Source organism: Lampetra fluviatilis, chromosome 48 (assembly GCF_964198595.1).
Source record: "Lampetra fluviatilis chromosome 48, kcLamFluv1.1, whole genome shotgun sequence".
Classification (NCBI taxonomy): domain Eukaryota; kingdom Metazoa; phylum Chordata; class Hyperoartia; order Petromyzontiformes; family Petromyzontidae; genus Lampetra; species Lampetra fluviatilis.
In genome coordinates this window covers 1,122,838-1,150,641 of record NC_136322.1, presented here as the reverse complement: position 1 = coordinate 1,150,641, position 27,804 = coordinate 1,122,838, and the positions used below count along the sequence as shown (strand labels likewise).

The 27,804-nt window shown below is 45.2% G+C and overlaps 1 protein-coding gene across 2 annotated transcripts; it reads right to left on the bottom strand.

The window, feature by feature from the left end:
• Positions 1 to 27,804, bottom strand: LOC144947987 (L-lactate dehydrogenase B chain-like). 2 transcript variants are annotated; one of them, XM_078877416.1, is made up of 8 exons: positions 27,429 to 27,804; positions 25,699 to 25,833; positions 20,807 to 20,924; positions 18,849 to 19,022; positions 18,224 to 18,397; positions 16,709 to 16,826; positions 15,379 to 15,502; positions 1 to 534 (listed from the first exon to the last, which is right to left on the bottom strand). In XM_078877416.1, exons 2-8 carry the CDS (start codon positions 25,825 to 25,827, stop codon positions 370 to 372), a joined length of 1,002 nt encoding a protein of 333 aa, XP_078733542.1. In that variant the 5' UTR covers positions 25,828 to 25,833; positions 27,429 to 27,804; the 3' UTR covers positions 1 to 369. The 2 variants fall into 2 exon arrangements, with proteins under 2 accessions (XP_078733542.1, XP_078733541.1); XM_078877415.1 differs by lacking the exon at positions 27,429 to 27,804 and adding an exon at positions 26,275 to 26,337.

Sequence of the window (27,804 nt, the reverse complement as noted above, 5' to 3'; positions counted from 1 at the left end):
CTGGTGTATGCCAATTTGTTTCAAGGACAACGAAAACATTATTAGCGAAGTACTTTTGTTTGCATGTTTTACCACAAGCGTGATGATGTGTGGTAAATGCAGATTTGATGATGCCTTGCAGTAGGTGTGTCTATTTTGGTGTTTGCGTATCTTACCACCTGTATTATTGCCAGAAAGGGTTACAGCCTATTCCTTTTTTCCCTCATGAAGACGATGTTTCAATCGTAGCTTGCTTGGGGCAACTCATCACTTGCAATGCTTGCCTCAATCAGAGCTCGTTGAAGGTCCTCTTAGGTAAAGGAAAAGACTGCTCTCTCGCCCCACTCTGCTCTCTACCCCCACAGTCTGCGAGGCGCGTGGCGTTGAGGCTCACATCTCCAGCTTCCTCTGCACCTCCCACAGAGCCCGGGCACTGGCGCACAGCTGGGCCGTCTCGGGTGGCGTGAGCGGCTGGTTCAAGATCCCACAGACGCCCGTGGAGCCCAGCACACATGGCAGGGAGAGGAACACCTCTTCTGTAATGCCATGCTTGCCCTGTACACAGACAAAGACCCAACCCCACCACCCCCAGTATAGCGTTAACAGAATGTTTTGGGCAAGTACTGTTAGCGAGTAGCAGCACTTACGATGGCCAGAATGGCACATCATGAGGTGGGTGGCCAGCACCACGTCCGGCCGCCTTTGTCTCCCCATTGGCGATTTTGACACACCGCACCAGGTATTCATTTGAGGCTGAGTCTACCCAGGGTAGGCCATGGACTGATTCAGATAATTAATCGTTACTGGTGTTGCTGACCGTGAGCCAGAACCAAAAGTGGGTCCCCGAGTTCGTAGCGCAATGTGCTAACCGCTACACTACACTTACACACGCATAGCCAGGGGTAGAAATATGTCAGAATGACCCAGAACGCCATAGTTGGAGTGAAAATTCAAATCTGACTTGATTTCGGAAGGAACCAGAGACTGCGGTAAACTTTATACATTTATCTATTTAAAACATAGGCTTTTGCGATCAATATGAATACGTGCATTATCAAGTAATACACAGAATATGAATAAGTAATACACTTTTTGGTTCTTTCGGTAAAGTCACGTAGAAAAAAAATTAAATAATAGAATACGACGTTTCGATTGCAACACAAGCAATCATCATCAGGTACGAATGAATGAGAAAATAACCTAGTAAAATTAGAAATATAATGCAATACAATACAGAGAGTCGGCTAACAGAACAGTCAACACAGAGAGAGAGACACACACATAGGCACACAGAGAAACAACGCCTCTGTGTCAAGGTCTTAAATAGAGAGAGAGAGGGGGGCAGAGAGAGAGAGGGGGGGGGGGTGTAGAGAAATTAGCATGTCAATGAGAGATTTGGAGCTTTCGTGACTGCAGGAAATGCTAGAGACAACGCAGAAACACACAGAGAGAAAATAAACTTAATAAAACAATCTTAGTAAAATTTGGGAAAGTAATGCAATGCAACACAGATTCGGTCAACACACAATCAACGCATAGCCTGGTTGATTACGTTCTTCCAAAGATTGCTAAATTTGAAGTTAAGTGTGAAATTTGAGAGAGAGAGAGAGAGATAGACAAGACACAGACACGGAGACAAAGACAGACACACAAGCAGAGAGACAACAGAGAGAGAGAGAGAGAGAAAACTAATTCTTTGGTTCTTTTCGGTTAAGTCACGTCTAAAAATAAAATAATAAATTAAATTATTTTAATTTAAAAAAAGAACCAAAGAATAATTCCTGCAGTCACGAAAGCTCCTAAATTAAGAGAGAAAACTAACTTAAATCCTCCCCGTAGAGGTGTTTTAAACTTGATTTGAAGCTTTCGTGATTGCAGGAATTACTTTTTGGTTATTTCGGTAAAGTCACGTGGTGTTCGCCAACAAGTGCCTGGTGGCTACGTGGTGCCGTTCTGTGCCCCCCCCCCATCCGCAGGACTATGGTGAGGCACGGGTGTGATGCCATTATGGCAGGGAGAGGGATTATCTCAGATGGACTGGACTTTGGCGATGGACGCTCGCTATTGGGACATAGAATGTCACATCACTGGGAGGGAAGGAGCCAGACTAGATATCGTCGGTCTCACCTCCACACACAGCATTGGCTGTGTGTGGAGGTGACCAGGGGGTACTCCTATTCCGGAGTACCCCCTGGTCAGAGGCCCCAGGCAGGTGTGGGGATACTCACAACCCCCGCGGCTAGGTGTTGTTCAGTTGGAGTTTGTCTCAGTGGATGAGAGGGTCACCTCAAGGAGACTTCGGGTCTCAGAAAGGAAAACTCTTGACTGTTGTCTGTGCTTATGCACCAATCAGCAGTTCAGAGTATTCAGCCTTCTTGGAGATGGTGGGTGCAGTGCTCGATACAGTTCCACTTACCGACTCCATAGTCTTACTGGGTGACTTCAAGGGTCACATGGGAAACTATGGAGATACCTGGAGAGGCGTGATTGGGAGAAATGCCCCCCCTGATCTGAACCCGAACGGTAAGATGTCATGGAAATTATGAGCTACTCACGAAATGTAAATAACAAACCCATGTTTGAACATGAGGATGCTCATAAGTGTACTTGGTATCAGACCACCTTGGGACGAAGGTCAATGATTAACCTTATAGTTGTATCATTGGACGTAAGGCCATATGTTCTGGACGCTTGGGTAAAGAGAGGGGCAGAGCTGCCAACTGATCACCACCTGGTGGTAAGTTGGATCCGATGCTTGGGTCACCGACTAGATAGACGTGGAAGGCCCAGACGAAGAGTGCGGGTTTTCTGGGAACGTCTTGCAGAAGACCCAGTGCAGAAATATTTCAACTTCCACCTCGGGGAAAACGTCTCCTGCACTCCACCAGAGGTCGTGGACATTGAGTCCGAGTAGACAATGTTCAGGACTTTGATTGTGGATGCAGCCGCGAAAAGCTGTGGCCTGAAGGCAGTTGGTGCCTGTCATGTTGGCAACCATCGGTTCCGCTGTTGGACACCAGTTGTGAGGGAACCTTCGATTTAAAGCTTTCGTGACTGCAGGGATTCATCTTCTTGGTTCTTTCGGTAAAGTCACGTAGAAGGGAAGTAATAAAATAATAAAAATAAAACATAATAACACAATTCTCACGACGTTTCGGCCACAACGCAAGCAGCCGTCCTCAGGCGAAGAATGAGAACATTATCAAGCTAGGAGCTTATATAGGTGTAGCGAGGAGGAGCGCCTTAACAAAAGAATGTGCATATGAAGAGGAATTTAGCATACCAATGGGCAATGCATAGGAGGTGGGCGGAGGGGTTTCAAAGTCCCATTATGCCCATGCATTATGCAGGATCAACAGCACCACGGGGGGGCGCAAGGAACAGCGTTAATAAAGGAAAGGAATGTTAGTGATATGTAGCTGCATTTGCCAAACAACCACGTAGAAAACCAAAGTGAAAACTACATAAAAAACTAAAATATAAACTGATACTTACTATACTCTACAATAAGCTGAGTTACTAACAACAAATAATAAATTACAATTCTACGTCGTAAGAAGTATATAATATACTTCCATCTAAACTTCATTCTCTTAGCATATACAGTACTATATACTGCCATAGATAAACCCAACATTAAATTATATACTGTATTGCTGTAAACCACCCTATACTTTATACATTTTAATATAACACTATGTATTATTCAACTCACCCTAATGTGTATCGAAATGGTTTATTACGTCCTTCCAATGATTGCTAAGCCTGAATCCATCTTCTCGGTTAAAATTGTCTCTGTGTTTGTATATGTGGATCGCCTCATGAACGAATCTCTCATGATAGCCAGATGGCTTGCAGAGAACCTCCGTCTTGGAGAAGTCAATGTCATGTGAGCCCACTGAGTTGTAACAGTGGTCTGCCACGGCTGAGGTGTTTGTCCTACCGTGTTTTAGATCAGCTTTATGTTCACGAATGCGGTCTGAGACGTGTCGTTTGGATTCCCCAATGTAACTGCTACCACAGAGGCAACTTAGTTTGTAGACGCCAGGGTACTGTATGTCTGGAATCACATCTTTTACAGACGGTACCAGATCACGGATTTTATGTACTGTGTTGAATCGGACCTGGATCTTGTGTTTAATCAGGATTTTGGAGATCTTTTTTGTGACCCCAGCAATGTAGGGTAAGGTGATGGTCTTGAAAGGCTCCTCAACAGAATCTTTCTTGATGGTTGGAGTGATGGCTTTGCGGATTGTGTAGTCGGAGTAACCATTAGCTTTAAGAGCTTGGCGTACGTGTTTGAGTTCACTGGAAATGTGTTCATGGTCGGAGATGCATTGGGCTCTATGATATAGAGTCTTGATGAGGGAATTCTTCTGGGATGGATGGTGGTGGGAATCCGGTTTTAGATCAGCATCCGTGTGGGTGGCTTTCCTGTAGACAGAGTGGCTCATTGAACCATCAGGTCTCCTTTTGATTAGGACATCCAAAAAGGGTAGCTTGCCATCATTTTCGACTTCCATGGTGAATCTGATGGCTGGGTGTATGGAATTGATGTGGTCGAGAAATTGGTCTAGAGCAGGCCGGCCATGTGGCCAGATGACAAAAGTGTCGTCTACGTATCTCTTCCATAAGGTCGGGCGTAGAGTGGCAGTCTGGATGGCGTCCGTCTCAAATTTCTCCATGAAGATGTTGGCTACAACCGGAGATAGGGGGGAGCCCATTGGGGTGCCCTCAATTTGCTTGTAGAAGGTTCCATTCCAGGTGAAGTATGTATTGGTTAAGCAGTGTCTCACCAGGGGGGGTACCCCAGCATTTAGTCCTTGATGAACCAAGTCTTCAATGATTGCGATGGTGTCAGGCACAGGCACCTTGGTGAACAAGGAAACCACATCAAAACTGACAAGCAGGTCGTCTGGGGACAGGGCAATCCCCTTGATTGTCGATACCAGGTCAGTAGAGTTTAGTACTGCAGAGGTGGTTTTTCCAGTGAAAGGCCGTAGGATTTCGGACAAAAAACGAGCCAGTTTGTAAGTGGGGGAGTTGATAGTAGAGACAATGGGACGAAGAGGTGTATCTTCTTTATGTATCTTTGGCAAGCCGTACAATCTTGGTGGCCTGGCTGCAGAAGGTTTCAACGAGAACTGTTTGGTCTGATCAATTAATGCGGTTGAAGCAGAAATGATGTTGTTGGTTTTGGAGACGAGGCTGTTGGTGGGGTCTCTTTTTATTTTTGTATAGCTGCCATCGTTGAGTAGTTCTTGAATTTTGTTGTTGTATTCTATTTTGTCCATGATGACAGTGGCATTGCCTTTGTCGGCTGAGAGGATGACAATGTCATCCCTCTTTTTTAATTGAGCTAATTCAAAACGCTCATCTTTGCTGATGTTGCTAGCTGGCATCTTAGCGTTTTTGAGGGTTACAGAGATTTCAGATCTTGCTACGTCTGCAGCGATGTGACTCAAGCCCTTGAGAGCTACATCTACTCGAGCAATTATATCATTAACTGGTATGTGTCTAGGTGTGACTGCAAAGTTTAGTCCTTTAGCTAAAACGGATTTCAAACCTTCAGAAATAGGACTGTTACTGCGATTAATTACGACTTTGTTAACATCTAGCTTTTCAATGTGTGGGTCCGGTTTCTTGTTTGAGAGGCGGTTGAATTTGGAAATCAAGTTGTCCTTACATTTAGTCGACATAACGGCAGCTGAAGAGGCAGTCATTTTTTCCACGTGTTCCCAATCCGATGTGGACATTGTTGCACTCAAAGATAAGTGTGATTTGTAGAGTGTCTTGTCTAACTGATCTAGTTCGGTGCGCGTAAGTCTGATTTTCTCTGAGATAAGAGCTAAGCTAGTTCTAGACAGAATTCGTTTCGCATTAGAAGAAGTTACAGCAGCAGATGTTAGTGTAAATGCGTTTGGTATTACCTTAGAGTCACGGCATCTCTTCAGAAAGGTGAGAGACTCGATTAGCTGAGCCTTCTTATCCCGGAGCTTGTTGAAGGATCTCAAAGTTATGTGGAAACCCTCCCCGTAGAGGCGGTTAAATTTCGATTTAAAGCTTTCGTGACTGCAGGGATTCATCTTCTTGGTTCTTTCGGTAAAGTCACGTAGAAGGGAAGTAATAAAATAATAAAAATAAAACATAATAACACAATTCTCACGACGTTTCGGCCACAACGCAAGCAGCCGTCCTCAGGCGAAGAATGAGAACATTATCAAGCTAGGAGCTTATATAGGTGTAGCGAGGAGGAGCGCCTTAACAAAAGAATGTGCATATGAAGAGGAATTTAGCATACCAATGGGCAATGCATAGGAGGTGGGCGGAGGGGTTTCAAAGTCCCATTATGCCCATGCATTATGCAGGATCAACAGCACCACGGGGGGGGCGCAAGGAACAGCGTTAATAAAGGAAAGGAATGTTAGTGATATGTAGCTGCATTTGCCAAACAACCACGTAGAAAACCAAAGTGAAAACTACATAAAAAACTAAAATATAAACTGATACTTACTATACTCTACAATAAGCTGAGTTACTAACAACAAATAATAAATTACAATTCTACGTCGTAAGAAGTATATAATATACTTCCATCTAAACTTTATTCTCTTAGCATATACAGTACTATATACTGCCATAGATAAACCCAACATTAAATTATATACTGTATTGCTGTAAACCACCCTATACTTTATACATTTTAATATAACACTATGTATTATTCAACTCACCCTAATGTGTATCGAAATGGTTTATTACGTCCTTCCAATGATTGCTAAGCCTGAATCCATCTTCTCGGTTAAAATTGTCTCTGTGTTTGTATATGTGGATCGCCTCATGAACGAATCTCTCATGATAGCCAGATGGCTTGCAGAGAACCTCCGTCTTGGAGAAGTCAATGTCATGTGAGCCCACTGAGTTGTAACAGTGGTCTGCCACGGCTGAGGTGTTTGTCCTACCGTGTTTTAGATCAGCTTTATGTTCACGAATGCGGTCTGAGACGTGTCGTTTGGTTTCCCCAATGTAACTGCTACCACAGAGGCAACTTAGTTTGTAGACGCCAGGGTACTGTATGTCTGGAATCACATCTTTTACAGACGGTACCAGATCACGGATTTTATGTACTGTGTTGAATCGGACCTGGATCTTGTGTTTAATCAGGATTTTGGAGATCTTTTTTGTGACCCCAGCAATGTAGGGTAAGGTGATGGTCTTGAAAGGCTCCTCAACAGGATCTTTCTTGATGGTTGGAGTGATGGCTTTGCGGATTGTGTAGTCGGAGTAACCATTAGCTTTAAGAGCTTGGCGTACGTGTTTGAGTTCACTGGAAATGTGTTCATGGTCGGAGATGCATTGGGCTCTATGATATAGAGTCTTGATGAGGGAATTCTTCTGGGATGGATGGTGGTGGGAATCCGGTTTTAGATAAGCATCCGTGTGGGTGGCTTTCCTGTAGACAGAGTGGCTCATTGAACCATCAGGTCTCCTTTTGATTAGGACATCCAAAAAGGGTAGCTTGCCATCATTTTCGACTTCCATGGTGAATCTGATGGCTGGGTGTATGGAATTGATGTGGTCGAGAAATTGGTCTAGAGCAGGCCGGCCATGTGGCCAGATGACAAAAGTGTCGTCTACGTATCTCTTCCATAAGGTCGGGCGTAGAGTGGCAGTCTGGATGGCGTCCGTCTCAAATTTCTCCATGAAGATGTTGGCTACAACCGGAGATAGGGGGGAGCCCATTGGGGTGCCCTCAATTTGCTTGTAGAAGGTTCCATTCCAGGTGAAGTATGTATTGGTTAAGCAGTGTCTCACCAGGGGGGGTACCCCAGCATTTAGTCCTTGATGAACCAAGTCTTCAATGATTGCGATGGTGTCAGGCACAGGCACCTTGGTGAACAAGGAAACCACATCAAAACTGACAAGCAGGTCGTCTGGGGACAGGGCAATCCCCTTGATTGTCGATACCAGGTCAGTAGAGTTTAGTACTGCAGAGGTGGTTTTTCCAGTGAAAGGCCGTAGGATTTCGGACAAAAAACGAGCCAGTTTGTAAGTGGGGGAGTTGATAGTAGAGACAATGGGACGAAGAGGTGTATCTTCTTTATGTATCTTTGGCAAGCCGTACAATCTTGGTGGCCTGGCTGCAGAAGGTTTCAACGAGAACTGTTTGGTCTGATCAATTAATGCGGTTGAAGCAGAAATGATGTTGTTGGTTTTGGAGACGAGGCTGTTGGTGGGGTCTCTTTTTATTTTTGTATAGCTGCCATCGTTGAGTAGTTCTTGAATTTTGTTGTTGTATTCTATTTTGTCCATGATGACAGTGGCATTGCCTTTGTCGGCTGAGAGGATGACAATGTCATCCCTCTTTTTTAATTGAGCTAATTCAAAACGCTCATCTTTGCTGATGTTGCTAGCTGGCATCTTAGCGTTTTTGAGGGTTACAGAGATTTCAGATCTTGCTACGTCTGCAGCGATGTGACTCAAGCCCTTGAGAGCTACATCTACTCGAGCAATTATATCATTAACTGGTATGTGTCTAGGTGTGACTGCAAAGTTTAGTCCTTTAGCTAAAACGGATTTCAAACCTTCAGAAATAGGACTGTTACTGCGATTAATTACGACTTTGTTAACATCTAGCTTTTCAATGTGTGGGTCCGGTTTCTTGTTTGAGAGGCGGTTGAATTTGGAAATCAAGTTGTCCTTACATTTAGTCGACATAACGGCAGCTGAAGAGGCAGTCATTTTTTCCACGTGTTCCCAATCCGATGTGGACATTGTTGCACTCAAAGATAAGTGTGATTTGTAGAGTGTCTTGTCTAACTGATCTAGTTCGGTGCGCGTAAGTCTGATTTTCTCTGAGATAAGAGCTAAGCTAGTTCTAGACAGAATTCGTTTCGCATTAGAAGAAGTTACAGCAGCAGATGTTAGTGTAAATGCGTTTGGTATTACCTTAGAGTCACGGCATCTCTTCAGAAAGGTGAGAGACTCGATTAGCTGAGCCTTCTTATCCCGGAGCTTGTTGAAGGATCTCAAAGTTATGTGGAAACCCTCCCCGTAGAGGCGGTTAAATTTCGATTTAAAGCTTTCGTGACTGCAGGGATTCATCTTCTTGGTTCTTTCGGTAAAGTCACGTAGAAGGGAAGTAATAAAATAATAAAAATAAAACATAATAACACAATTCTCACGACGTTTCGGCCACAACGCAAGCAGCCGTCCTCAGGCGAAGAATGAGAACATTATCAAGCTAGGAGCTTATATAGGTGTAGCGAGGAGGAGCGCCTTAACAAAAGAATGTGCATATGAAGAGGAATTTAGCATACCAATGGGCAATGCATAGGAGGTGGGCGGAGGGGTTTCAAAGTCCCATTATGCCCATGCATTATGCAGGATCAACAGCACCACGGGGGGGCGCAAGGAACAGCGTTAATAAAGGAAAGGAATGTTAGTGATATGTAGCTGCATTTGCCAAACAACCACGTAGAAAACCAAAGTGAAAACTACATAAAAAACTAAAATATAAACTGATACTTACTATACTCTACAATAAGCTGAGTTACTAACAACAAATAATAAATTACAATTCTACGTCGTAAGAAGTATATAATATACTTCCATCTAAACTTTATTCTCTTAGCATATACAGTACTATATACTGCCATAGATAAACCCAACATTAAATTATATACTGTATTGCTGTAAACCACCCTATACTTTATACATTTTAATATAACACTATGTATTATTCAACTCACCCTAATGTGTATCGAAATGGTTTATTACGTCCTTCCAATGATTGCTAAGCCTGAATCCATCTTCTCGGTTAAAATTGTCTCTGTGTTTGTATATGTGGATCGCCTCATGAACGAATCTCTCATGATAGCCAGATGGCTTGCAGAGAACCTCCGTCTTGGAGAAGTCAATGTCATGTGAGCCCACTGAGTTGTAACAGTGGTCTGCCACGGCTGAGGTGTTTGTCCTACCGTGTTTTAGATCAGCTTTATGTTCACGAATGCGGTCTGAGACGTGTCGTTTGGTTTCCCCAATGTAACTGCTACCACAGAGGCAACTTAGTTTGTAGACGCCAGGGTACTGTATGTCTGGAATCACATCTTTTACAGACGGTACCAGATCACGGATTTTATGTACTGTGTTGAATCGGACCTGGATCTTGTGTTTAATCAGGATTTTGGAGATCTTTTTTGTGACCCCAGCAATGTAGGGTAAGGTGATGGTCTTGAAAGGCTCCTCAACAGGATCTTTCTTGATGGTTGGAGTGATGGCTTTGCGGATTGTGTAGTCGGAGTAACCATTAGCTTTAAGAGCTTGGCGTACGTGTTTGAGTTCACTGGAAATGTGTTCATGGTCGGAGATGCATTGGGCTCTATGATATAGAGTCTTGATGAGGGAATTCTTCTGGGATGGATGGTGGTGGGAATCCGGTTTTAGATAAGCATCCGTGTGGGTGGCTTTCCTGTAGACAGAGTGGCTCATTGAACCATCAGGTCTCCTTTTGATTAGGACATCCAAAAAGGGTAGCTTGCCATCATTTTCGACTTCCATGGTGAATCTGATGGCTGGGTGTATGGAATTGATGTGGTCGAGAAATTGGTCTAGAGCAGGCCGGCCATGTGGCCAGATGACAAAAGTGTCGTCTACGTATCTCTTCCATAAGGTCGGGCGTAGAGTGGCAGTCTGGATGGCGTCCGTCTCAAATTTCTCCATGAAGATGTTGGCTACAACCGGAGATAGGGGGGAGCCCATTGGGGTGCCCTCAATTTGCTTGTAGAAGGTTCCATTCCAGGTGAAGTATGTATTGGTTAAGCAGTGTCTCACCAGGGGGGGTACCCCAGCATTTAGTCAGCCCGGTAGATATGCCCTCCTCTCAGGACGCAGCCCTGGAAACAGCTGGGGGAGTCGGATCCATCCCGGCTGCTGAAGTCGCTGTGGCGGTCGAGGGCATTCGTAGCGGCAAAGCTGCTGGGGTGAACTAGATTCGCCCAGAGTCTTTTTTAAAGTGCTGGACAGTGTAGGAGTGTTATGGTTAACATTGCTCTTCAATGTTGTATGGAAGATGGGTACAGTTCCTCTGGATGGCAAACTAGGGACGTGTGCTCCAACTACAGAGGAATCACACTCCTCAGCGTCCCAGGTAAAGCTTATGCCAGAGTGCTGGAGAGGAGTCTCTGCCCGGTGGTCGAGCCTCAGATTCAGGCGGAACAATGTGAAATCCATCATGGTCATGGAACAATGGACCAGTTGTTTTCCCTCTCACAGATATTTGAGGGGTCATGGGAGTATGCTTCTCTAGTTTACTTCTGCTTTATAGACTGGATTAAGCATATGACTGTGTTCCCCACAATGTCTTGTGGGAGGTGCTGTCGGAGTATGATGTACAGGCGCAAATTTTGTGTGATTTTCAGTCCCTCTATTCCCAGAGTAAGAGCTGTGTCTGTATTCTTTGTGTTAAATCAAAGTAGTTCACTGTGGGTGTTGGACTCCGCCGAGGGTGCGCTTGTCTCCACTCCTGTTTGTGATTTTCATGGACAGCATATCAAGGCACAGCCGAGGTATGGAGAGCATCCAGTACAGGGGCATGAAGGTGGCATTGTTGATTTTTGCAGATGACTTTGTCCTCTTTGCCTTGTAAGTCTGTGATCTCCAGCAGGCACCTGAATGGTTTGATGCCGAGTGTGAAACGAGTGGGATGAGGATAAGCACCTCCAAATCTAAGGTCATGGTTCACTCCCGGGAGACAGTGGATTGTTCTTTCCAGGTGAGGGGGCAACAATTGTCCTTTGTGGAGGAGTTTAAGCACCTTGGGGTCTCTTTCACGAGTGATGGTAAGTGGGAGCGGGAGATCAGCCGGCGGATCGGTGTGGCACCCACAGTGTTGCAGGCACTACCTTTCCATGGTAGTGAAGCGGAAGCAGAGTTCTCGAACAAAGCTCTCGATTTATAGGTCAATCTAAATTCCCACCCTCACCCATGATCATGAGCTTTGGGTAATGATGAAAGGATAAGATCGCGGGTACAAGGGACCAAAATGAGGTTTCTCTGCAGGGTTGTCGGGCTTCACTATCGGTGATCGGGTGAGGAGTTTGATAATCCTGGAGAGACTTAAGAGTTGAGCCACTGCTCCCTTAGATCGAGAGGAGCCAGTTGAGGTGGTTCGGGCACCTGGTATAAAGTATGCCCCCCGATAGACTCCCCCTGGAACTCTACCAGGCACATCCCACTGGGCGAAGTCTCCAGTGCTGGCCCAGGACACACTGGCAGGACTATGTTGCTCAGCTGGCCTGTGAACGCCTGAGAATTCACCAGGAAGGGCTTGAGTCTGTCGCCAGGGAAAGGGAGGTCTGAACAGCCCTACTCAACATGCTGCCACAGCGACCCTCACCAGGACAAGTGGACTGAAAAACGAACGAATGAACGAAGAACATGCAAAAAAGCTATTTTAAATAATGATTATAGTGATTATCCGGGGTTTTTGAAAATGCGGCGCCCCCTTCACCTTGAAGCCACCAGATACTTGTTATTTTATACGAGCTCGCTGAAACAGATAAAACACATGAATGTATTTGTTAATCGGGACTCAGTGCTGATGAGTACTGATTGGAATTAAAACGGTCTAGAGTGGTCTGTTTCTCTGTGGCTGTTTCTGCCATTGGTCGATCGCGTTTGTTCAAATTGTATTGTTCAGTGACCGAACACAAGACGGCCGCAGTGTAGTGCTTCAGGAACCGCTGATAATTTATGCATACTATGCAATGGCTTAGTAACTTTTGTGTGGATGTGTTACATTACAGTGGCCCCTCGGTTAACGATATTAATTGGTTCCACAAAAACCATAGTCAATCTAAATGATCACTAATCGTATATAAGAAATGCATGTTTAAAAGGGGCATAATTTATTCAAAGATGATTGGAAGTTGGTCTTTTTCTCCCTAAAACATCTATCTATATATATATAAAAGTCATAATTTGTGTGTGGGTTTGTGGCGGGGTTTGTGTGGGTTTGTGTGTGGTCGAGCGCTTGGCTCTCCAACGGCAGGGTTTACGTGAAAAAATAGTCAGATACCACGCTGTAAGCCCCGCGGTGAGCAAGCGCTATTCCTTTTTCACATCTGTCAAATTTTTAATTAGTTTGATTAGCAATTTAGTGCGATTTTTGTGTGGTGTCCTTTATTTATTTATGACGCGAGCACGACCATACCAACTCACGCGCCTTTGGTGGGGAAGACGGCCCATGCCAAGTCGCACGCCTTCGGTGGGAGTGAGGGGAACTTTTTCTTTCGCGTTAAAAATGCTATAAAAATACACTAAACGCTAACGTTTATTCTTCACTGTGTGATGTCCCCCCCACCCCGATGCGTGCAGTTATTACTACTATACAATCGCTAGATGCTACCACTATAGGCCGTAGATATTACTGCAGAGCGGCCTGGGAGATCGTTGCTGGTGGGGGGTCAGGGATAGCAGCCCATCTCCAGCCTGCCAAGGTGCCACTTCGGCCGGCAAGCCAATTTAGGCGTCGGCAGGAGGCTCTGTACGGGACTAGACCTCACCACGCCACTCTGTCAGGTGAGTACTTTGTGCTATAGAATCGATCAATACTGCTATAGAATCTGCATGTACTACTGTAGTGATAGCAGGTACCACCAGAGTCGGTATGCACTGCTGTAATCATAGCAGGTACCACCACAGTCAGTATGCACTGCTGTTAGATTTTTAAGAGTAGGTTTGAAATATAAATTTGACCCGGGCAACGCCGGGTACTTCCCGCTAATAGTTTGTAATATTTAAACACAATCATTTTTTAAAAATAAATAAACGTTATAAGAACATATTAAAGCTAAGAAAATCGATGGCTTAAGCAAGCCAGTTGCTTTCAAAACGCTCATAAAAGGGCACGTTACTGATTGGCTGAGGTCTAGGAGCGCTCCCATTTGCCGAAATTGGCGGATCCGTTTGATATCATAAAAATATCGCTAATTGAAAATGTATCATTAATAGAAACAATGGGGACCCTATGGGATGCGGATTGTTAATCGAAAAACCGTTAATCGATGGCATTATAAAACCGAAAGACCACACAGTATGGCGCTCGCTAAACTTCGCTCACAAAGGAAATACGTGGGAGGTGTGCGTGCACCCTTTCCACAAATGGAAGTTCATCAAAGAATCGGTGAAACTGCGACTATGGCGAAGTCCAAACCATAGAACAAAGCGTCACACGATGCGTATGCTATTCATGCATCAGCGTCTACTGCGGTGGCTAGGAGATGTTAATTACCTCGCCTGGTAAATAGAAATATCCTGGGTTCTATCCTGACCCTGACGCCTGCTGTATATTTGGAGTTTGCGGTGTGTGTCTCTCTCTCTCCTCGTGGTCACATGGATTTTTCTCCGGGTCCTCTGGTTTTTTCCTCCACATTTAGAATCAATGTCACGTGTTTAGAGTAGTTGGCTGCCATACATTTCCACGTGATAACCCACTTAATTTAGCTATTATTTTTAATAGCCAGGTCGCTTCTGAAAAATGAGCTACATAGCTCAGTGTGGCTTACCTGGTAAAATACAAATTAGTTTAATTTCTTTTTTATCGTTTATATGCCTATTCTCTCCTGTTTATGCTCGTTTTGTAACGGGCTCAATAAACAAATAAAAACACTCTTTAATGTTTTGTCGTCTTCAAGCAATAGAATAATGAAGCAATTTAAATATTTGAAATAGTAATTATGCTCACCATGCGATCACCGTATGTGCAAGATTCAATTTCTTATGGATAATCTTCCTTTGATAGTATGGCCCCTGCTGCCATATAGCGATTGATCAGTCTCCATTCTCTAAGTGAACATTTCGCTCGTTTAGGGAACAAATGTGTCCAAATTCAAATAGCTTGCTACAGCGAAACGGAATAACACTCGATTAATGAGACATAGCCTCTATATTGATTGCAGTGGGCGTACCCACACTTCCATCCCACCACATGCACCCTGTCCGATCGTAGACTGTCGCTATAGACTGTTGCCATAGACTGTAGCACCAAACTAATGCTGCTGGGTAAACAGGCGGTGGGTACAGTTTTAAGAATCCTCCACCATTGTTTTAACTATTACAACACAGCATTACCAGTCTTCAACTACTCACTTGAAGACGTGAACGTGTTACGTCTACTGGTTAGTAATATAACACAAAAATAAAAGATTTTCACAACCAGAGCGTGAACCTGGCGACCCTAGTTCGATGCCCGGCTAGGGTCACCAACATTAGTTGCATGGTTGAAGTATGGTTAACTCCCATAACCAAGAGCACTTGAAAGCCATCATCAAGTAGTGGATTGACGAAGGACTGAAGGTCGTGATGATGATGGTGATGATCAAACGTGAAGCAACACACCTGCACCAGTGTGGAGACAGGGTTGACGGTGCGGAGATTTTTGAGAATGCATTGGGTCAGGCTTGCCACGCTCAGGCCGATAGCCCAGGACGTGTACCCCTTGAGACGGATAACTTCATAGGCACTGGAACAAAAACGCACAGACTCTTCTTAAACTTCAACCTCACGTAGTCTACTTATGACCGTGTGGTGCAAACAAAAATGACTACATCAAGAAATGCAGGGTGTAAAAATACGGGTTCAACTCCACTTCTGAGAATTAAAAGATATATATACAGGAGACTCTTGATTACCCGCGCTAATGATAGGGAGGACGGCCGCTGATAATTCAAAATTGCGGATAATCCAAAAAAAATCTATTTTCTGTGGATCTCTATGCTAAAAATCATTACCATAGGTATAAATAATGTTTAAGTTAATAAAATTTACTTTGTTAATGAACAAATACTAACGATCAACAGATTGATGATGTGAGTGTTCAGTGATAATACTTTCCTGCTCCAGCCCAGCAAAAGACTCGGCCCACTAATTGGACAGCAGAGCAACGCCAATCAAGATCAATCAAACTCCACCCACTGTTGTGAAGATGTGCAACTACTGTACTGTAGAGACGATCAAATGGATTTCAGATTAACCAGAGCAACATATTTTTTGGTTTAAGAACTTGACTTGTAATACAAAATTCCAAGAATAACAATGTGCAAATGTTTTTTGATTATTAAATTGGGCTTCAGGGAAAAAAACCCTGAGTTATTAATTTACGTGAAAATATTGGGTGCACCGTTAATCCACAAATCAGAAAAAGGTACATGGATAATCAAGAGTCTACTGGACTAATGCTCTTATATTTTCTATACTCTGCACTACTGTCGGTTTTGTGTTTGTTGTTGTAACTTTCTGACCCCCATGGGCACTCTTGACTATATTTGAGAAAAGAGCATCATGGCTTGCATCGGTTTCCTCCTCCTGCAGTATAAACTAAAGATTCTGATTCTGACTCTGACGAAAGGCATTGCCACTATTTAACTATGTTTTATTTCACCAGGTAAGGCTCCACTGAGCTACGTATCTTTTTTTTCAGAAGCAACCTGGCTATTAGCTCAGCAAAGTGGCTTATCAATATTCTAAATGCGTGATGATGATTATAAATGTGGGGGGAAAACCAGAAGATCCGGATAAAAATCCACACGACCACAGGGAGAGAGGCGCAGACTCCAAATATACAGTAGATGTCAGGGTCGGGATCGAACTCCATGACCTCCTGTGCACTAAGCGAGGTAGTTATCATCTCATAGCCATCGTGGTGCTCCATCGTAATGCCTGCACACACCTGTCGATGACCTCTTTGTGAATGCTTGTCCAGACCCCTTCCTCCGCTCCGCGCTGCTCTGCCTCCAACGCCTGCTGCAGCTTCACTCCGGCCACATTGGCTGCGCTCCACACTGCCACTGGGGGAGGGGATGCAGGAGAGAGTGCATGGGCATAGCAAACTCTAAACCCCATAATAGTTAAATTAATATTATATATTTATTTATAGGAATGCATTAACCCCCCCCCCGCGCCCCCTCTGGTATTCGCACCTGTAGGATGCCACGGTGGAGGGATGTTAACTACCTCGCCTGCTATACAGGAGGTCGAGGGTCTGATTCTAACCCTGACGCCTGCTGTATATTTGGAATTTACGTGCCTCTCTCCCTGTGGTCGTGTGGATTTTGTCTCTGGGTCCTCTGGTATTGCTCTCCACATTTAGAATCAACATCACGCGTGAAGCGTATTTGGCTGCTGCAATAAATGTCCACGTGACAAGCCAATTCGTTGAGCTATAATTTGGCATAGCCAGGTCGCTTTTGAAAAAAAGCTACATAGCTCAAGTAGGCCTTACCTGTCTCACAATTGACGACATCACATTTACCCCCACCTCTATTTGAGACTGAAACAGGAGGAGGATGTTTCCACAATTCTGGCTGTCGCCTGATGATGCTGAGTTGAGAAAGCCGGCGAAACGTCACGGTACACAAATTGTAAATGCTTTAGTAGGTTTACTCTCCAACACACTGGTTAATGCTGAACTAGTAACAAAATGCTACATTTTGTTGATATGACAAACCTTACCGATTGGCTCTGTGGGGTGGTTGCGGGTTTAACGATACATTTATATTAACGTGATCAAATCCAAAAACCTCTAATATGGAGAATATATCTCTTGAAGGCCTACATGTTAAACTGTCTAAACTAAACAATTTTTGTATGTTTCACCAGGTAAGCTATGTAGCTCTTTTATAGAAGTGACCTGGCCATCACAAATGATAGCCCAATGAAGTGGTTTGTTATCAGGTGGAAATAGTATAGCAGCCAAACACTCTGAACGAATGATGTTGAGTCTAAATGTGGAGGGAAAAACTGGAGGACCTGGAGAAAAATCCACGTGACCATGGGGAGAGAGACAGGCAATATCCAAATATACAGCAAGCGTCATGGTCTGGATCGAACCCAGGCTCCTCCTGTATACCAGGGGAGGTAGTTAACATATCCTAGCCACCGTGGCGCCCCAATGGAGGGAGGCATACAAACCCGGGCATGCTTGTTAAACACTCAATTCTGGTCGTGAAATGGACTTCGACGTGACTGTGAATGCCTGCGAGCGGCTGGAGAGAGAGAAGAGTCAGAGATGCAATCAGCCGACAATCCGACCAAGTCTAAGTTCTCAGTCTGACCAGCGACTGGAACCTTTTGTGGACGTCAGCCTTAGTTATTTGACCAATTGACCAAGCAGAAAGCATCCCCCCCCAACGCCCCCCCCTCGCCGTGACAGGCGATTAGCCGATGGTGTGACGTTGATTACTACCACTGGAGTCCCCGTGCTCCCCGATGATATATCCGTGAATGCTGGAAGGGCTGATTCCCAGCCTCTCGCCCATGAGGAATCGCAGACGCGCTGAGTCCAGGTTGGTGCCGCTGCCGATGACGCGATGCACGGGGAATCCGCTCAGCTTCCAAGCAACGAACGTCAGAATGTCCACTGCACGCCAAGACCAACATTCACAAAGGTTAGACCGTGTAAATATATGCTTCGTTAAACCTGCCACCACCACCTGACACAGCCAATCAGTAAGGTTTGTCACGTGAATAAAACGTGCCAATTAGTTACTAGTTAAGCACTAACCGTTGGTGTGTTGGAGAGTAAACCCACTACAACATTTAAAATCCGAGTACCATGACGTTTCGCCGGTAATTACAACTCAGACTCATCTGGCAAATTGTGCTGAAATTAATATTTACGTGATCAAACCCAAAAAAGTAACTTTTACTATGAAAAAAAATGGTCGTAAAAGCTTACATGGTGTAACATTGTGTTTATAACACTATTTTGAAATGAAACATTGACCGATCGATCGATTGATGAGTTGTTGATGATTACAATGACAACGACTCTCGCATTGGAGAGTGAGAATCTACGTTGCCGATCAGACCTGGGTTTGACACGATGAGGAGCACAGCGTCAGGGCTGTACTTGGCCAAGTTGGGGATAATCTTCCGGAAGACGGCGACGTTTCTCTCCACCAGGGCAAGGCGACTCTCCCCCTCCTTCTGTCGCACGCCGGCCGTCACCACGCAGAGCTTGGAGCCGGCTGTCACCGCGTAGTCTACGAGCACAGAGTCGTTGACATGTGCACGCGCCGGTGCCAGGGAAGGGTTCAAAACCTGTTCTCATTTTCCATACTTTTGAAACTGGCAAAAAGATATCTCAAAGATATAACTGCTCAACCCGAGCTATAAATGCTCTGATACATGCATGTTATTTGTACTGTTCGACTTTGGCATTGTCTGGTCTGACGCAGGTGGTGAGACAAGGCCATAAAGAAGGTTGTCTCTGGTGTAGGCTAATCAATTTCAAAGACAATGCATATGTTATTATCAGAGCATGTTTGTTTGCATGTTCACCACAAGTACGTGTGGTTAATGCAGACTTTATTCATTGTAAAATGTATCTCTTTAGTGCTGGAACATATTAACACAACTCCCGTTTTATTGCCAAAAAAGGTAATACCTATTCTTATTTTTCATGCGGTGTTCATGTTCCAATGCAGCAGAGATGGCTGGGTGGCTCAGAGGCATCTGATCATCTGGGCTGACATTGCTGAGATCCTGGACTGGGAATCCCAACAGTTCTCTCTTCCAATAGAGGCATCAGTCAACCAATCATATTGATAGCAGTAGCAAAGTATAGGAAAGGTAAACAAATCACATTAAAAATACCGATTCAACTAAACTTTTTTTTTATCTTACCAGGTAAGGCCAACTGAGGTGTGCACTTATTTTTTCCGAAGCGACATGGCCACAAATGATAGCTCAACAAAGTTTCTTATCATCACGTGGAAATTTATAGCACCAGCATATTCTAAATAATCTCAATGCATGTTCTAAATGTGGAGGGGAAAACTGGAGGAACCGGAGAAAAAAGTCCACGCGACCACGGGGAGAGAGAGAGACACGCAAACTCAAAATATACAGCAGGCAGTGTCAGGGTCGGGATCGGACCCCCGGCCCCCTGCATACCAGGCGAGGGAGACAACATCTCTCGATTATCCAGAGTGATCAGGGATAGGTTGACAGCTCTAAAACCGAAACCAGACCGAAAGTAAAAAATTTACTTTCGGCCGAAACCGAAGTCGAAACCGAAAGTTTAACTTCACTTTCGGCCGAAACCGAAGCCGAAACCGAAAGTTTAACTACACTTTCGACCAAGACTGAAACAGTAAGGTATATAAGCGAAGTTACCGAACACAAGATTTAAAAAATACTAGCTTTACTACCCGGCTTCGCCCGGGACTTGGATTCACCACGGCCAGCCGCCTTTGTCTCCCCAGTGGCAATGTTGACACACCACATCACTTACTCGTTTGAGGCTGAGTCGACCTAGGGGAGGCCTAGGACCGGTTCAAATAATCGTCACCGGCCGTGAGTGGGAATCATACTCGAGCCGCCGGGTTCGTAGCGCAGCGCGTGAATGACTACGCAGTCACTACCCCCCTCAAGGTGCATAATGTCATTTATTGACGGCCCCAGACCATGGTTGCGACTGTAACCTCGCTCGCAAGCTGCTGCTGACGTGTGTGTGTGTATGCAGCCTATCGCATAGGATTGTCTAGCGCCGACTGACCGGCTGATAGACTTAGCACTAGCGTTATATTCTAAAAATAGATCTTGGGTTGACGACCGAAAGTCAATATCAGTTTCGGCCGAAACCGAAAGTCAAAAATTGACTTTCGGCCGAAACCGAAAGTATGCCGAAAGTGGCCATTTGCCAACTTTCGGCGCCTAAACCGAATTTCGGTCGGCCTCTAAATGATGTATACCGAAATAATTCCCGGAGCAGTGTTGCAGAATTGTCGATGCTATTTTGGCTGCTGTCTATTTCGTGTCGTACCGGTGTCGGCCACAATCTTGGCTGTCTTGAGGAACAGTGAGCCGTGCTGCAGGTCCATGGCTTCCCCACGCAGCTTGTCTTCCATCACGTCCACGAGGGCGACCTCGTCCGCGTTGTTCTGAGTGAGATTCCATGTACACGTAGAGACCAACAAAACTGTGCGGGGCAACGTCCATGAAGGACAGCACCTGTGGCACACGTGGGGGTGGGGGCCAGCACCACGCCTGGCGGCCTTTGTCTCCCTGAGTGGCGATGTTCACTATATATTGCACCAGGTACTCATTTGAGGCTGAGTCGACCTTGGAGAAGCCAAAGACAGGTTCAGATAATCGTCACTGGTGTTTGCCGTGAGCGGGAATCGAACCCTGGTCGCCAGGTTCGTAGTGCAGCGCACTAACCACTACACTACACTACCGACACAGACACACACGCACTCACATGCACTCACAAAGACAAAGATCCCCCGTGTCGCTTTCACAGACTGTCGTGACAAGTGCTGGTAGCGAATTGCAGCGCCTATAAATGCCGGCACCTGTGGCACACGAGGGGGTGAGTGGCCAGCACCACGCCTGGCCCCCTTTGCCTCCCCAGTGGCGTTCTTTACTACACACCGTACCAAGTGCTCATTTAAGTCTGAGTGGATCTAAAGGATGCCCGGGAAGGGTTCAGAAAATAGTCAGTATCGGTAGTCGTGAGCAGGAATCAAACTCGGGTTGATTCCCGCTAGGGTTCGTAGCGCAAAGTGCTAACCGCTGCGCCACCTCTCCCCATAGCAACCGCTGTCTCAATACGCACAAAGACAATAGATACGAAACTAAAACTGTTCATAAGAAAACAATGAGAGGGCCTTGGCAGGAGTCACGTCACTAGCAGGGACAACGATGATAGCTGGTGGTTCAGACCAGGGCTGAAGAGTGGTGCTGGTGATGGATGCATTGTGGGAACATCACGACAGCTGTCAGTCTCTCTCTCTCTCGTGATTACAGGAGATCATCGATTATCCGGCGGCTCTGGATTATGGAAAATGCCGGATAATCACTACTAATCATTGTTTAAAATCGTTTAATTTTGCACGTTCTTTGTATGACGTTATATTAGTAGGTGTTGTGTATGTTTTTTACTGTTTTAAATGTGTTTACTCTGTGAAATGGGCATAAATAACCATACAAATAGACAAAAATAAATATCCTATTGTAAAAAGTTACTGTTTCACTGTGCTTAGCACTCCAATCTGGAAGACTCTGCATGGGAAGATGTATATATGTGCATTATTTTCATTGTTCAAGTTGTATGTAGTGTATAATGTACTGTATATCATATTTAACACTGAAATCAAGCGTAGCTACTTTGTCAGGCGCACGGTGCCGATCGCCGGTTTGGTTACAGCCTTTGGAGCGGTTTTTGCCAGTTTCGCCGGATTGGCCCCAAGAACATCAGATAATGTTGGAACCAGCTGAATAATAATTGCGCGGTGCCGGATAATCGATTATTAAATTTTTATTGGAAGGCTCCGGCTATGAAATATTTTTTTGTTGTTGCCGGTGTATGAAAATGTTGGCAAAACTGTTGTTATTCAAGCGAGTGATGGCCATGACATTTGCATCGCCTTTTGTGCTGCTGTTCGCATTTTGGCGTTTCTTTTCCGGTCTAACACCGGTGGCTGAGACAAAGTCATAAAGGAGGCTGCAGCTCTGGTGTAGACCAATCAGTTTCAAAGACAATGCCTACAATGTCTACAGGAAAGCCACCCATACGGATGCTTGCCTAAAACCGGATTCCCACCACCATCCATCCCAGAAGAATTCCCTCATCAAGACTCTATACCATAGAGCCCAATGCATCTCCGACCAGGAACACATTGCCAGTGAACTCAAACACGTACGCCAAGCTCTTAAGGCTAATGGTTACTCCGACTACACAATCCGCAAAACCATCACTCCAATCATCAAGAAGGATCCTGTTGAGGAGGCTTTTCAAAACCATCACATTACCCTACATTGCTGGGGTCACAAAAAAGATCTCCAAAATCCTGATAAGATTCAACACAGTACATAAAATCCGTGATCTGGTCCCGTCTGTAAAAGATGTGGTTCCAGACATACAGTACCCTGGCGTCTACAAACTAAGTTGCCTCTGTGGTAGCAGTTACATTGGAGAAACCAAACGACATGTCTCGGACCGCATCCGTGAACATAAAGCAGACTTGAAACACGGTAGGACAAACACCTCAGCCGTGGCAGATCACTGTTACAATTCAGTGGGTTCACATGATATTGACTTCTCCAAGAAAGAGGTTCTCTGCAAGCCATCTGGCTACCATGAGAGATTCGTTCATGAGGCGATCCACATATACAAACACAGAGACAATTTCAACCGAGAAGATGGATTCTGGCTCAGCAATCATTGGAAGGACGGATCTTAACTGATTGTGTTCACGTTTACGGTGACTTTCAGATCGCGTTCCACTCACTGGCATTGACTATATATCTTGTATTCTCTGCAGGGAATGGATTCTTTGCTCCGCTGCAAGTCTCCCCACACTACTCTCCCATTGACATATTTCGTTGCTTCCTCTTATTGTCTTTCACATGACGGTCAATGGTACAGTGTATAGCGGATTGTATAATGATAAATAGTATAAAATTTTAATGCTTAATACAATGTACAAAGTAATATATAGTATCGTAATTGTATAGTGGATATACAGCTGTGTGATATACATTAGGGTGGGTAGAATAATACATAGTGTAATATTACAATGTACAGTATAAGGGTGGTGTATAGTAATACAGTATATAATGTAATGTTGGGTTTGTCTATGGCAGTATACTGTACGGTGTAGACTCGTGTGATGTAAGAGAATAAAGTTTAGCTGGAAGCATATCATATTTTTTGCGACATAGAATTGTAATGTATTACTTACTGTTAGTAGCTCAGCTTATTGGAGAGTATATTTAGTATACTATGTAGTTTATACTTTAGTTGTTTACGTGGTGGTTTAGTTACTCCAGCTACATACTATTAACATTCCATCCCTTTATTAATGTTACCCCTATCCCCTCCCTTTGAGGCTGCTCATCCTGCATAATGCACGGGGATAATGACTTTAAACCCCTCGCCAAACCTCCTACGCATTTCACAAGTAGTACTAATCGCATATCTGCATTTCCCATAAATATGCTAAATTCCTCTTGATATGCAAATTATTTTGTCAAGACGCTCTTCGCCCCTCCATCCCAGCGTAAATAGTCGCTCCAAGCCTGGGGCGTGTCATTCAGACTCTGTCTTCTCGACAGACCTGTTCTACACCTGAGGACGGCTGCTTGCGTTGTGGCCGAAACGTCTTGAGAATTATTTTATTATGTTTTATTTTTATTATTTTATTATTTCCATTCTACGTGACTTTACCGAAAGAACCAAGAAGATGAATCCCTGCAGTCACGAAAGCTTTAAATCGAAATTTAATGCCTACATTATTATCGAAGCATGTTTGTTTGCATGTTTTACCACAAGCGTGATGTCTTGCAATGTGTCTATTTGTGTTTGAACATTTTTACACCTCCTGTATTATTGCGAGAAGGTGGTAAAGCCATATTCTTTTGGTTCGTCACGTTGAAAGGCAGTTTTAAAGGCTTTTAGAATTTTGGCAAAATCGCCCCGATGATGTTGGATGTAATTAGCAATGGAAACGTCACGAGAATCAAATTATAAATGTTGTGAATTTGGTATGAAAAAAAATAGGCTTTTACCCATTCTGGCGATGAAACAGGAGTTTTGTTAAGATGTTCAAACACCAAATATATATCTTTGGCAAGGGATCAAGTCTGCATTAACCACACCTACTTGTGGTGAACATGGAAACATGATCTGAAAAGTATCAGAGCATATAATAATGTATGCATCGTCTCTGAAACGGATTGGCCTTCACCAGAGGGAGGCTTCTTTACGGCCTTGTCTCACAGGCAAACAGTAAAACTAAAATGCAAGTACTGTATCAGACACTCATAGCTCGGATCGAGGAGTTATATCTATGAAAAAATTAGCTTCATAGCTCATCCGATTCCTCCAGTATAAAGACATATTCTGATTCTGATGTGTGGTTAATGCAAACTTGATGCCTTGAAAAACGTGTATATTTGGTGTTTGAACATCTTAACATCTCCTGTTTAATCGCCAGAAAGGGTAACACCCTATTCTTATTTTTCATACATGAGCAGCTATATCATGGGACCTTTATCTGCCAGTAAAAAAGGTGAATTTATTCTCCAAACACACAAGCGCTGAGTGCTGAACTAGTAAAGTAATCGGCACGTTTTGGTTTAAGTGACCAAACTTCACTGATTGGCTGTGTCGGGCACTGGTGGTGGCAGAGTTTAACGACACACTTTACATTTACGCCATCTCACCCCAAAAACAAATCCTCAAGTGTATTCTTTCGGTGAAGTCACGTAGATCGGTTCAATAAAAAAACAACTCCTCAAGTATGAATAACGTCTGTACGTGTCTGGGCGAAGGCGCGGTCACACACAAAGACAAAGATCCCCCGTATAGCCTGAACAGACTGTTGGGGCAAGTGCTGTTAGCGAGCAACTATGAAGGCCGGAACGGCACACGAGGGGGTGGGTGGCCACAACACCACACCCAGCCGCCTTTGTCTACCCAAGTGACAATGTTTTTTTACACACCGCACCAGGTACTCATTTGAGGCTGAGTCGACCGAGGGGAGGCCCAGGACAGGTCCAGATAATTATATAATCGTCCCTGGTCTTGGCCGTGAGCGGGAATCGAACTCAGGAGAGCCAGGTTCGTAGTGCAGCGTGCTAACCGAAATACCACACAGCCTCACACACCCACACGTGTGCGTTCACATGCGTGGACGTGCGAGCGGTCACCTGCAGCAGGATGCTGACGGCGCTCGCCATGCCCACCTGGCCCACCCCCACCACGGTCACCTTGGAGCGCGGCCTCCCTGCTGGGCCTGGGCACACCTCCTGCAGCAGTTGCCTCCGCATCGACTCCATTGCACCCTGCGCCACACACACAGTCTACATTACACCCTGCGCCACACACACACAATATACATTACACCCTGCACCACACGCACTCCATTACACCCTGCACCACACACACAGTCTACATTACACCCTGCACCACACACACACAGTCTACATTACACCTTGCACCACACACAATCGTTATTACACCCTGCACCACACACACAGTCTCCGTTACACCCTGCACCACACACACTCCATTGCACCCTGCACCACACACACACACTCCATTGCACCCTGCACCACACACACACACTCCATTGCACCCTGCACCACACACACACACTCCATTGCACCCTGCACCACACACACACACACTCCATCACACCCTGCACCACACACACACATTCAATTACACCCTGCACCAGATCGCATCTATAAATCCCTCAAAGGCATTTTCAACCTCTCACTCACCGAAGGCACATTTCCACTAGAGTGTAAATCTGCTCTTTTATCGTCCATGATATAAAAATGGCTCCTAAGAAAATCCTAATAATTGTAGGACAATCTCTGTTCTTTCACCAGCTTTTGGTGGGTGTCATTAAGTCATTTTTCGTCTTTGCTCGCTCTGCTGTATGAGCTGTCTGATATTCTTTGGCTCTTTCGGTAAAGTCACGTAGATAGGTTCAAAGAAAATAACAAAAAATAACAAAAAAACGACGACGTGAGCTGTCTGATGTAAGGTGGAGCAAGCAAGAGACAGGAACAGCGATTCTCTGTGTAGCCTTAACATGCTGCTGGGGCAAGTACTATTAGTAGCGAGAAGCAGCACCGATGAAGACTGGCGCTGGAGCACGCGGCTTGCTGGGGGTAGCCAGCACCACGCCCGGCCGCCTTTGTCTCCCAAAGTGGCGATGTTTACTCATCGCATTAGGTACTCACTTGAGGCTGAGTCGACCTAGTGGATGCCCAGCACCGGTTTAGATAATCGATATCACCGTTGGTGGCCGCGAGCGGGAATCGAACTGCCGGGTTGGTTCGCGCTGACCGCTACAACTTATCGCAGCGATGTTCCGTTCCACCCGATCATTTCGCCTGCTCTTACGAACGTGAGCCCATGGAGATTAGGAGCTAGATCCTAACAAGTGGCACGTGTGAGACCGCAGTTGTAATATATTCATTCGTAGGGAATAAACGAGAGTAATGATTATAGGTCTGGATATCCGTTCTTCCAGCCGCCCGTGCTACCGACCCCCTTGCCCTCTGTTCAAGTAGAGTGGCTGTTAGATGTTAACTGCCTCGCCGGGTGTACAGGAGGTTGTGGATTTGATCCCTACCCTGACGCTTGTTTTATGTTTGGAGTTTGCGGTGCACAGTATGTACATCTCACTCTCTCTCTCCCCGGGTCATCCGGGTTTTCCCTCATTTAAAATCAACATCACGAGTTTAGGGCATTTGGCGGCTGCTATACATTCCCACGCGACGATGTTAATCCACTTTGTTGAACTTGCCATTTGTAATAGGTGCACATAGTTTCGTTTAAATAGTCTATAGGGCTTCAATAAAATGAACTTGACGGAGTGCCGTACGGCATAGCGCAGTGCCAAAGACGGGCAAGCAACGAGTACCTCCTCCTGCGGCTCCTCTTGCTGCTCCTGCTGCTGCTGCTCTTCCTGCTGCTGCTCCTGCTCCTGCTGCTGCTCCTGCTGCTCCGCCTGCTGCAGCTCCTCCTGCTGCTCCTGCTGCTGATGTTGCTGCGCGGCTTCCACTCCTCCACCAGCAAAGTTCTTCTCGGGAAAGGAGACTCACTCACGCGCTCACCTACTCACTCAGCTATTCAACCACCTGAACCACCTATTCAACAACCTATACTCGCACAGCCCACTAAACTCACCTGGTCACTCACTCACACACCTGACACTCGCCTTACCGACTCGCACAGCGCCTCACTGGCTGGACTGGGCGAAGCAGAGCGTGGGGCAGAGAGAGGAGTCAGATGGGGGA